The following is a 12,382-nucleotide window of genomic DNA, read 5'->3' as shown; positions in this document are numbered from 1 at the left end:
TATATCTTCCGTGAAGGGCTTCCCACAGCTGGTTTCATCAATCACATGATAAGGAGTTGATACAGATTAACGGCATCTGAACGTTGAAACTATGAATTGTTGCACATAATACAGGGTCGGGTCTTCATCGTGAGGTCTCTTCTATCCACGTCCTGCAAGGTGATCACGTTACGGGTTAAGGAGAAGTTGTTCCCAGTCATGCCTTCCTCCATATCAGATCATGGGTAGGTTATTCCAATCCATTACAGCATTTCCCACTCAACTGAAGCAGTCGCGAGATGCTTAGTGTGGTTTCAATCGGCGTTGACCAGTGTTGGGCATGGTTCAGATGTAATGCGAAAATCTCTGGCAAGAACCTCGCGTCAATGCAGACCATGATCACGTCGTGGTTCTTTCCCCGACACGGACAGTAGGTATCCCTCCAACAGCCACGGGACACTACGAGCAGAGAGTCGGAAGCAAGTTGGAACCAGTCATGGCAACACTAATGCCTTGCAAATGGACGCACTCAAACCAGCACACTAGCTACAGTCAGCCAAGTGTTTGACTCACGTGAATGCCAATAGATTACGTGAGTGAACCAGGAGCCCTTCATGGCATTGAACTCCTACAAACCGGACGGGGTTGTCACATGGGAAGCAATATATATCAGTCGGGACCACCATTAGAAAGGAAACTCTTCACTAGTGTAGTTCACACGTTCTGCCAACTTACAAGGAGCAATTAAAAATATTGGTCGGCCAATTGGTTAAGATACCAGAACCAGCGTAGCAATAGGGCCATTTTCAAACACGTTCATGAAGGACATTACAACAAATTAAGCAAGGTCTTCTTGATGGATATGAAAATAGTTTCTAGACTTGTAGTGTCTCCAAGCTTGACTATTCAGGCACTACCATGATTTTTAGAGTTAAACCTGTTTCTATAAGGTTTGGACTTGAACTTTCCAACCATGACGGTGAAGGTCGACTAATTACCATAAAACTTGATCAATTCTATTTGGTTGTGTGATATGTTCCTAACTCTGGTCAAAGGCTTGAAAGACTAACTTACAGGGTTCAAAAATGGGATCCAACTCTAAGCAGCTACATCAAAGATCTAGAACAGAAAAATATCTACAATCCTGATGGAAACCAAAGGAGTGCAGGATTTACAGATGAAGAAAGAAGGTCATTTGAAGATAATTTTGTGGATACCTTCCGACAACAACACCCAAACACAGTTGGCTACACATACTGGGGCTATAGACAAGGGGCAAGAGCTGACAATAGAAGTTGGCGTCTTGACTACTTCCTTGTTTCAAAATCAATTGTGGACAATGTATATGACTCTTACACAATTCCAGATGTGAATGGCAGCGATCATTGTCCAATTGGCCTCATTTTGAAGATCTAGATATTTGAGCTCTTTGTTGGTCATTGGATTGTTGTAAAACTTGACTGTCAAACTCAGTATGAACTATCTTAATGGAATGCGAAACTATATTTGTTTAGACTCAACCTCACCTAGTGTATGAGTTAATAAACAATGGTTTGAGTTATACCGAAAGTTAGTAGTGATTAATATGGTGGTTGATTGATAACTGTTTGACAAAATTACCCGATTACAATTTCAGAACTCTGTTGTAAAATTTGCCAAGATTATTACAGTCGTTGAAATACCATTAACATTGGAGGGCACGACAGTATACCACTGTGAGTGGGGTTAAGGAGTAATCGGCGGTTGGAGTAGACTCAGCCATCATCCCTGTGTCTCAGATATCAGAAAACTCAAAACTACAAAGGCAAGATAGGACCGGGGGTTTACTACGGTGTTTGGTCCACAGCTACAGACAAGTAGTATTTAGCCATGAGGAAGATACAGGACTTGGATAAAACCAAGAAAGATATTCTGAAGCTACAACAACAATTAGCCCAAAATTTCCAATCCAATCTGAGGACTGAAATAATGAGCATATATGATGAGTACAACGAATTTCCTCCATAGATTCAAAAAGAATTACCATTCTTGGAATATGTGGACTTTCAGTGAGAGCTACAAAACAAGACGGATATGATAAGAAATAAATGCTATGATCCGGCTTGAGATCTCCTTGCAAAGGACAAGTACAGAAATTTACACGAGGAAGCCATTGATCAACTTGATAGTAGTACTAAAAGGGAAGAGCAACCTTTGCATGATAATGACACAAGTAGACTAACAGGTAATTGGGAGACAAAAGTATCTTATGGAGTTGTTTACACTAGTCCTTGTGATAAGCATATTGATGGCTCAGGTAGAAGAGTTGACCAAATCGCCAACGTTGGCAACTCCCCATCTTGTTTAGACACGGAAAATACCTGCATCTTATTTGGTGACATGAAAATTAGCTTGGATAAATTTTATGGTGATAATAGTCTGGAAACTATATCAAAATTTGAGGAGCAAATGGATCGCAATGTTGGCAGGATAGATGATCTAGCACACATTGAGTTAAAGGACATATCTGAAAATATTGTTCCCCTAGGGGATGAAAAATCAAAAAATTCTATGGAGAACAGCCCACTTGTGTTCGAAGGAGATGATCAAAAACCATTATCACTCCTTGACTTATTAGATATGCTTTTGGTCAAAGAGGACAAGATTTTCCAAGTATTGACAAGGATGGATGATTCCTCTAATTTGATTGAAGATCTCATGCGGAAGATTGTGATAGAGGAGATGCATGGGAATGCATGTGGTGTCACGAGTTCTCTTTTACATACTATTTTTGAAACTTTGAAAATGATAAAATATGAGTACTTGCAACTGTTAATGGATAGAGATCTAGCAATAGAATTTGAAAGGGACAAGTAGAGTGAGGTAGATGAGCTATGCCTTCAATTGAGTTTAACATATTATTCCATCTACAAAGCTAAAAATCAAACAAGTGGAGCAGCCACTTATGAAGAAGATAATCGTGGTTCGAAGGCACAAGAAATCATGCAAATCATTGAAAAAATTCATAACATGAGTAGATGTGAAGACAAACAATGTAATTCAATCACGTGTTTTCCATTTGAAACTTTCCATGATGAGAAAAATTCTATGGACCAGCAAGTTGGTGAGTCTAAAAATTATGAATTTTATGACAGCAGCTGTACATTTTCACATGAGCACATGGTTAGTGATACCACAAGTGAGGATAATTCAAAAATTTCAAGTTATAGTGAACCTTTCTTTTATGAAGACTTTGACATAAGCAAGAGTACTTATGGTGTAGGAATTTCAGATTTATCCTTAGCATGCTCTGAGGGATTTTTCAGCTTACCTAGAGTTTTATCACCCAACTCTTATGAGATGACCACAGCCTACTTGTTGATTGGTGATTTTTCTTGTTGGTATATTCCAGCTATCAATGATTTGCCTATGTGTGTTGGTAATATATTCGCTGATTTCATTTGGCCTTCAAGGGTCAATGAGTTATTTGCAGGAGAGTGGGGAGAACACACACTATCCTACGTTCCTCATAAAGTGTCTACATTTTTTATTCAGCAGTATCTGGAAGACAGTGTTAGCCTTCATGATTTTGGTGATTCACCAACCACTCTTCCTTTTATCCAAGATCATGTTGATTGGGTGATCGAGTATCCAGGTGTTAATAGTATCTTACATCTAGTGGATTATGTCATGTTGTTACATAGTCACAGGATTATGATCTATGTGCTTTAGCCTTCTGACACATCAAAGTTCCAGAGATTAGGATTACTCCGTTTTCACCAGGGTGATATAGTGGTGGAGTTAGATTGGCCGGATCTATCATTGTCATCAGAATAAATATTGCAGGAGTGGTACAGTGGTACTATGGTGCAAATATTTCAGGGGTTGGTCAGTGGTATCTCGGACAGTGCATGAGTTCTCACTTGGGATCCAAGGGGAGCATCCTTATGTATTTCCTTTTATCAGGGAGCTAGGAGAGTTTGGTCGTTATCATCTTGGGGTAGATGTTGGTATATTGTCGAGCTCCCATCATCACTTGACAGTAGAGACTTGCAGGGTCACTCATGGAGTGAGGCATTCATTCTGACTAAGGGTATTGGTACACAGGGCAGCAGCACATGGCAATTGATGTCTTTTAATGGTGAGCCTTGGGATCCTAGTATTCAGTTACTTGGCACATTGATTCCTATTGTATTGTTTCGCCATTCTGAGTTTGAGAAGATGCATGTCGGGATACATCGGCTAAAGAATAGAACCTCATTCTTGAGGCGAGTATGGGATCCTAGCATTTGATTTTTACAAGTATGAGCGGATTGCTTGAGGGCAAGCAATCTTTGAGAAGGGAGGCATTATAATGTCCCCTTTTTCTGATATATTATAATTTAGTGTTGTCAGCTCACTTCGCCTAGGTTTTGGGGGCGAGAAGGCTCTTTACGAGGTTCCGTTCGAGATTTGACCTAGACATTTCCAATTTCCGACACATCAGAGCAGTTTTGGCAGGTTGTCCAGATCATAGTAACGAGAATCGCCTGAATCGACGATTCCGCGACCCGATTCATCCTGGGTGATTTTTTTTGAATCGTGAATCGGTATCGCCGATTTCTGGGCCATGAATCGCCTGAATCGGCGATTCAGGCAATTCATGTAAAAATCGCCAAAATCGCCTTAAAAAATCGGCTGTGAATCGCCCGCGGCATGTAAAAAGGGAAGTTGAAATTTTTAAAAAAATCACTTGTTTTTTTCACTTTGTTTTTCACCTATTCTCTTTGTTATAACCCTAAAGGGCCTTCTATTTGTGAAGCATGAGTAGAAGAGAGGAAAAGTGTGAGAGAAGAAAAGAAAAGAAAAGCCATAGGTTTCCAACCGGCAAGAAGGAGGAGCACCAAAGAGATCAGCAGGCCATTTGGGGAGCCCATCAATTGCTTTGGGAGCATTAAGGAGCCAATATCAACACTCCTCAACTCATTTGCAAGAGGTAAGTGCTTATTTTTTTTCTTGCATGTTAGTGTATTATGCATTTTTTATTAAATTTTTAGTGTATTATGCATTTTTTGTTAAATTTCTATAGTTTTCAAGAATTTTAGTGTAAACCTTGAATGCTCTTTATTTTTACTAAGTTGCAAGCTAGGGTTTGTTGTTTTCTAATTTTTATTAGCTTCAAACTTTGATATTTTACATAAAAAAAATTATTGCAGCAGCCTTTGCTCTCATTTTTCGCAAATTCCAATGGGTAAAAAAGATGAATGTTAGAAATATAATGAAGAGTTTCCTAGAAGAACCAAATATCAAACAAAATGCATGTTTTGTAAAGAAAAAATAACTTCCGGGGGTATTTATAGATTGAAATTCCACATTGCTGCTATACCTGGACATGATGTTACAATTTGCACTCACCAAACTCCTGAGGCAAAATGCACTTGCTTAATGGCATTAGAAAAAATTGAAAAAGAAAAAGCAAATAGGAAAATGCAAGTTGAAGGGTTAAGGGGTATTGGCTCCCATGTTCCCGCATCCGCAGCCGCATCCACATCTGCATCTGCATCAGCTTCCGCATCCGTAGGTTGTGTTGGAGAGGGTTCTTCTAGGCCTCCTTTTTATCCTAGTTCTTCTGCTCGTGCTAGTGCTAGTGCTAGTCGGTCACATACTAACACGGAGTCCCACACCAACCTATTGCAGCCTAGAGTGCGAAAAAACAGAATGGATAGTTACTTTGTGCCCCGCACTACTCCTGGTTCCCAACCCACGCTAGAGGGCATGGGTTTGAACAAGGAGATTCACGATGCTGCCAGAAAGGAGATATGCAAATTTTGGTACTTTTGCAACATTCCATTTATTGCAGCCAGGTAATTGATTCTTTTTTCTTTGTTTTCTTTAAAGCTAAAATTAAAAGTAAAAGTAAAACTTTAATTATATCTACTTGTTTTATAATTTGAGTCTTTGACATCTAAACTTTTATTTGTGACAGGGCTCCTTATTGGCAGAATATGATAGATGCGGTTGCTATTTGTGGTCCGGGGTTTAAAGCCCCAACTGAGGCTGAGTTGAGCGGATACCTCCTGGATGAGATGGTAGAGGACATGAGGGTTGACCTCGAGGAGAACCGAAAGGAATGGATTGCAAAGGGTTGCACCATCATGACTGATGGTTGGACCGATAGGAGGAATAGAACACTCCTCAATTTTCTTGTATCCTGTGGAGGTGATTGATCATTCTACTTTCCTACATACATTGTAAATTTTGATTTGTTGAATGCTAATTCGTTAATGATCCATTTAATATTATAATTCGTTGTTTTGTTACTTGTAGGATATACCATGTTCATAAAATCCATTGATGCTTCCGTACATGTGAAAAATGCCACATATTTATGTGAGGCTATTGAGGAAGTTATAGCAGAGGTGGGAGAACAAAATGTGATCCAGGTGGTGACGGATAATGCAGCAAATTATGTTGCAGCAGGTAAACTTTTAACTTTGCAAGTTTTGAAAATAAATTTATTTGAATTTTGAAATTTGAGTTTCTAATTAACTTAAAATTGTTGTAGGTAAACTTTTGATGGAGAGGCACCCCACCATATTTTGGTCCCCTTGTGCGGCACACTGCGTTGACCTCATGTTGGAGGAAATTGGCAAACTTGAGTTTGTCAAGTCATGTGTGGAAAGGGCAAAAAATATATGCAAATTCATTTATAATCATGCATTTGTCCTTAGCACAATGAGGAAGTACACAAAAGGCAAGGAGTTAGCTCGCCCAGGTATCACGAGGTTTGCCTCGAATTTCATCACCTTGCAGTCCTTGTTGACATCAAGGGATGGATTGAGGAGCATGTTTGTTGGGCAGGAGTGGATTTGCTCTTCTTATGCTACGACCACTGTAGGGTTAGATGTGGCGGATTGCATATTTGATGAGGATGGTTTTTGGAAACCCGCTAGAGAAATCCTTAAGGTAAATTTATTGCAATTTAACATTTAGTATTTTGCTTTTACTTTTAAGTAATATTATTTTATATTTAAGTTTTGACTCAAATTTTTTGTTTTACTTTATATGTAGGTCACTGAGCCCCTTGTAGCTTTGCTACGAACTGCTGATAGGGAGAAGCCCTCTATGGGCTACATTTATGAGGGCATGGATAGGGCCAAGGAGGCCATCAGAGACCAATATGCAGGAGTGCAAGAGAGGTATGGCCCTATTTGGGACATCATCGATAGGAGATGGCAGAATCAGCTCCATCGACCCATCCACGCAGCAGCTTACTATCTGAATCCGGCATTTCGTTTCCGTCCTGAGTTCAAGGCAAATGCGGAGGTTCTCACTGGCTTATACACAGTGATTCAGAGATTGAGCAGCGATGAAAATAGCGCTGCTGCGATTGTTGAGCTAGACCAGTTCAACAATAAGGAGGGGCCACTTTTCTCTGGCAGGATGGCCATAAATGCTCAGACAACACTACAGCCAGGTAAAAATTAAATAATATATTCAATGTTCATGAATCTAGATTCTAAACTTAAAGTTGATTATATAATGCATTAATTTTAGAGTTGTAATTTGTAAATGAGACTAATTGTTTTTATTTTTTCCTTATTTCAGATAGATGGTGGCAAATGTTTGGGGCCACAACCCCAAACCTTCAAAAAATTGCCATCCGCATTCTGAGTCAGCCGAGCAACGCTTCTGGATGTGAGCGCAGTTGGTCCATGTTCGAGCACATCCACTCGAAGAGGAGAAACAGGTTGACAGTGCAGAGGTTGAATGATCTTGTCTTTGTTCATTACAACCTTCGTCTTAAGATTAGACAGATTTTGAGCGCTGACTCCTCTCCGATCATTCTAGAAGAGATTGATCCAGAATCAGAGTGGATCACAGAGACCGTGGATCCAGTCTTCACTGAGGAAGACCGCGTGTGGGTTGACCAGGTGGATGTAGAGGCTGAGGCTGTGGCTAGGGCAGAGGAGGCAGCTAGAGCACGTTCAGGCATTGGTAGATGCACACGCGCACACACAGACGCAGGCCCTAGCGACGAAATTCATGAGCCCATTGCCCATGCAGGGGACATGGCTCGGCGGTCCTCTAGGACCTACCTTACACGCCTTTCTCATAGGCAAACTGGATACTCAGAGGCTGAGGTTGAGGCTGCAGCAGAGCTAGAGGATGATGAGGCTTGAGCTGGAGCCTTGTTTTTATATTTTGTTTACACTGTATAGATATTGATAGTGATACTGAATCACTAATAGACATATGTTTCAAACTTTCATGGATCTTCATCTTAGATTTATACATACATTTATGATTTGATGTCTTATAGATCTTCATGATTTCATCTTACTGATTCTATGATTTGAATCATTATGATCATTTGATTTTTATTTACTTCAGCTAGCATACAATTTACATTTTAGTACATAATGATAACATAGTTACGTATGTGATGGATTTTATGTTTCATGTTTATGTATGTTAGATTCTATTTGATGATGTTATAGTGTTTTTAAGTTATATTCAATAAAGGGTGCATGAAATAAGTCTTAAATTGTTAAAATCTTTACATTTAAAGGGTTTTTTCAAATTTGCCGATTCACCGGCGATTCACCCCCGATTCACAATTCGATTCGGTCGTGCCGATTCCAATACGATTCCGATTCACGTTACTATGGTCCAGATGCTTACTATTTTTAGTAAGTAACCAGAGCTCAGTATTTTCAATACCTCAGTGCTGGGTTGGAAGCGTCTCACCGAGAGCTTTCCAACGAGCTATTGTACATGCTTATCAGAGTTCATTTGGTCAGTTATTTTAATGCCCGATGGCTATATGGTTTATTGACTAAGTGACTATTTAAGTTCATTTAACTTGTCACTTTATTTAAAAAGGTATTATGTTCACTTAAGTGACTAAAGGACAAAAAGGTGTTTTATCCCACATTACTTAAAAGAGCATGCATCACATTGGAAAAAATGATAAAGGTACAACAAGCTCCATATGAGAGCATATATGAAGATATAATATTTAAACAAATATTAATCTAGGAGCTGGAAACAGTTGCTGGTTATTTCTTCGAGGACGCAAACCCTTGAAGAAGCTTTGAAGGTTGGACACAAATTCTTACAGGTTTTATCTACATTTGCCAATCTAACTGTTTTTACTATTTGTAAGATTGGATCATTTGGATATTTGCATGTTATTGTATTGCTGTTGTAAAATACAATAACGCATTTGATATTTATCTGAGTTAACTCATGGTTTATATATGCACTTTCTGAACATTGGAGGAATAAACTAGCTTTTTTGATTTTTATTGTATGTAAATCTGCTGATTAGAAATCGATTTAAATTCTGAGATTTATATTGGATATTGGTTTACTGTTCGGTTTTAAATCTGCACTTTCATATTATGGGTTTTTGGAGAAATATCCGAAAGGAGATAGTACAAAAATCCATTTGATGATTAAATCAAAAACTTTAATCTTGACTCTTGACTCTTTTATGAGTATTTATGTTTCAAACTTTAAGTTTAATGATCTATATTTTGAATATTACGAACTTTCACTTTCAGTAATTCAATGTGTATGTGTCGATTTTTTTTATAATCATGAAAATAGATTAATTATCATTGATCAAGTTAACTAGACTTGTAGATGCATACTAGAATCCTAGAGTCATACTATGAAATGATTTAGTTTTAGAATTATGTATATTTCTCTTATTTGTGTGTGCGTGTGTGTGTGTGTGTGCACGAATCCTCCATGAATCATATTTGGAGAAAAGAGAATCCCGAGTCCACGGATCCGATTCATGTGCCCGAATCAGATTTGTGTCACGAATCAATAACTAAACTTGAAACATGTATGCTAGTATATTAATGGATGTGTGCAGTCATGTATTTCACTGTATTGGTCAAACATTAATGAAGTGATTCCCTGCTTGTAGGGTGGATGTAGGCAATTGCTGAACCACTATAAATTGTGCCTCTTGTTTTTTTCCATTTTCCTGTTTTTTTTTTTTTCTCTGTTCGGTTTAAATTTGTAGTTACAAAATATTAGAACATCTAGTTGGTCAATAATTAGTACCCAGTTGAGGTGTGAAATGTCAATCTATCCAGCCCTACCTAATTTCTGACAGTAATCATTAATTCTCTTGCCGGAATTCTATAGCGTGTGTATTTTCTCTTTTGTACACTAAAATTTTAGCTTCTCCATCTTACTTCGCCGTAAGGGAAATTTACCAGTTATATAAAAGCAGCAAGTGATCTCATCCAAGACATTCAAGAGAAAAATAATCAGCATTAAAAAAACATATAAAATACGAATACTCCTCTAAACCCCAGCATTTGCAAACGTAATGCTTCAAAATTCAAAGTTTCAACGATCAGATCAAGAATCAAATTTGGCCGCGACTGTGTTGATGAACCTGAAGTAGGCCGTCAGTGGTTTTCAAATTTTAGTCAAAACTGGAAGCCATTTGAGAAAAAAATTAAGTCCGATAATCTATTTCACCTTGGGAATTGAATCCAAGTAATCCATCAAAGTAAAGGAAATCGAGGCTTAGAAGCTCTCAACTAACCATTATATATTAAAAAAACTACAAAAGTCATTGTGCAGCAGTCCAAAAAATATATAAGTAAACAAATGTACCTTGATAATGGTCTCAATTCGTGACCAGACGCAAGTAAATGCCTCCATGCGCCATCGACCGTACAGAGGATGTTCCTCTTCTGAAAAGGGCGGGAGGCGATGCAGCGTTTTACCCGAATTATTTCTTTCCCATTCGGCTTTCCTCTTAGATTTAGAAGACTTAGCAGATGATGCCGTGTCGCACGAAGATTTGGAAGGCGAAGCGCAGCCCCTCAGTACAAAGCAAGCCTGTGTTGAAAAAGAACATGAAGAATGTAAATTATTTTCTTCTCCGACAAGTGATGAAGACAAACAGAAATATGATACCTGCAAATGCTTGTCATCCCCTTGGTCGCCTGAGGAATGAGAGGAATCGGAGGCACTACAACCCTCCATGGCTCTTCCCGCCTATTTGCGCGGCCTAAAATACAAATCGATATTAGTGCTAGATATACCTATTTGTGGACGAAGACTACGGGTGTGCCAAAAGAGATGTTTCTTTCCCAGTGCACAGCTCACGACAACAGTAGAACCTATTATGATATTATTATTAATTCTTAAGGGCATCAATTCAATTGACCAATTAGCTCATAGAATTCAAAAGATTAAAATAAATTTCAAATGTTTATATTTTTTCATTATTTTTTTATAAATCACATTTTTTATTTTGTCATATTATTTTTGGTAGGGATAAAATTCAATTATCTTCAATCAAAATACAAATATTTTCTAACAAATCTATCATACATTAATCAATCTATTAATTACAACTTTATCTTTTTCACATTTGTGAAAAGTTGATTAGATTTTCAAAAAAAATGTTTAGTCAATATTAATTATCACAATATATTTTTATTACCAGCTATATATATAGAGTTAAATGTTTTATATTTTTTTATTTTGAATATATTTATTAGTTTTACATTAGTGTTTATTTTTATCAATTATAAAATTTATTTCTTTGAGTTTACACTATGTTTTACTAGCTACTATTTTACAATCATGATCTAAATTTTTTTATACCATTTTACAAATTGTAAAACTAATACTACCCCCTCAAACATACTAGATATTTTGATAGTGTGAATTAAGTAATCAACAATTTATTTTTGAAGATTAAATATTTCAACTTATAATTGAATTGGTAGAAATGAGTAGTGCATTCATATAATATTTCTTAAAATAATATAATTATGAATATTTTTAAAATTCCCTTCAACTCTCTCTATCATTGTACATCTCTATTTTAGCTCTCCCTGCATATCCTTCCTTATATCTATAAATCTCTATTTTCTTTCGTTTCCAATTATTGGCATTGTAACTCTTGTTTAAAATTCCAAACTCATTATGATGTCATTTAAAATTTCAAATAACATCAAGCAAACTTAAGATTTCTCATTAAGATTCATATCATGAAATTGGAAATGAAAAGGGATATAGAAATTGTTTATGATGTCATTAAAATTATTAGTCGGTTTCACTTTTCAACTAATGGTCAAATTTTTTAGATAGTATGAAAATTTGTCAATATTAGACTTAATTTATTATAGACAACGTAGTATTTTATTAATGTTATGAGGCATTCTACAATGACACAAAGGGTGGAGTGGGATAGTGTGATTGTGCTCATGTTAATATTTATTTTTTAGGTTAAATTTTTTAAGTTGTATTTTACATTTTATTTCATGTTCAAGTAGAGGCATTGAAGAAAAGATTCGAAAGGAAAACTCGTAGTATAGCCTAAGACTTTTGAGTCCCTTATTCATAATTACATATTCTATCCACTTATTTAAGTAGGAATATTAGTAGTTTATTTAGC

The 12,382-nt window shown here is 37.1% G+C and overlaps 3 protein-coding genes across 4 annotated transcripts in view; 2 read left to right on the top strand and 1 right to left on the bottom strand.

Moving 5' to 3' along the window:
* The window catches only part of ORC3 (origin recognition complex subunit 3), a 203,952-nt gene extending 192,861 nt beyond the window's left edge, over positions 1-11,091 (bottom strand). The window contains exons 1-2 of one of the 2 annotated variants that reach the window (XM_089809069.1): positions 10,891-11,091; positions 10,585-10,812 (exon numbers count right to left, since the gene is read on the bottom strand). In XM_089809069.1, coding sequence (XP_089665195.1) covers positions 10,585-10,812; positions 10,891-10,959 — 297 coding nt within the window. In that variant the 5' untranslated portion in view covers positions 10,960-11,091. The remainder of the gene's footprint in view (positions 1-10,584; positions 10,813-10,890) is intronic. The other variant, XM_089809070.1, reaches the window with a different exon arrangement.
* On the top strand, positions 5,621-6,284 carry LOC149530298 (uncharacterized). The gene is made up of 2 exons (XM_089809657.1): positions 5,621-5,801; positions 5,924-6,284. The coding sequence occupies exons 1-2, from the start codon at positions 5,656-5,658 to the stop codon at positions 6,162-6,164; spliced, it is 387 nt and encodes a 128-aa protein (XP_089665783.1). The 5' UTR covers positions 5,621-5,655; the 3' UTR covers positions 6,165-6,284.
* On the top strand, positions 6,273-8,255 carry LOC149530297 (uncharacterized). The gene is made up of 4 exons (XM_089811147.1): positions 6,273-6,417; positions 6,503-6,903; positions 7,009-7,414; positions 7,546-8,255. The coding sequence occupies exons 1-4, from the start codon at positions 6,273-6,275 to the stop codon at positions 8,118-8,120; spliced, it is 1,527 nt and encodes a 508-aa protein (XP_089667273.1). The 3' UTR covers positions 8,121-8,255.
* Positions 11,092-12,382: the final 1,291 nt, after the last annotated feature.

The sequence above is a fragment of the Cupressus sempervirens genome, chromosome 11, assembly GCF_028749045.1.
Source record: "Cupressus sempervirens isolate cs-2001-9-10 chromosome 11, ASM2874904v1, whole genome shotgun sequence".
NCBI lineage: Eukaryota > Viridiplantae > Streptophyta > Pinopsida > Cupressales > Cupressaceae > Cupressus > Cupressus sempervirens.
Note: the sequence above shows the minus strand (reverse complement) of the source record. Positions and strands in the feature narration are given on the sequence as shown.

Bases quoted from the DNA above. Each gene is read 5' to 3' on its own strand.
- LOC149530298 (XM_089809657.1), top strand. From the start codon at position 5,656: ATGGATAGTTACTTTGTGCCCCGCACTACTCCTGGTTCCCAACCCACG. The intron at 5,802-5,923 runs GTAATTGATTCT...TATTTGTGACAG, and splicing joins ATTCCATTTATTGCAGCCAG to GGCTCCTTATTGGCAGAATA.
- LOC149530297 (XM_089811147.1), top strand. From the start codon at position 6,273: ATGTTCATAAAATCCATTGATGCTTCCGTACATGTGAAAAATGCCACA. The intron at 6,418-6,502 runs GTAAACTTTTAA...AAATTGTTGTAG, and splicing joins AGCAAATTATGTTGCAGCAG to GTAAACTTTTGATGGAGAGG. The intron at 6,904-7,008 runs GTAAATTTATTG...CTTTATATGTAG, and splicing joins CCGCTAGAGAAATCCTTAAG to GTCACTGAGCCCCTTGTAGC.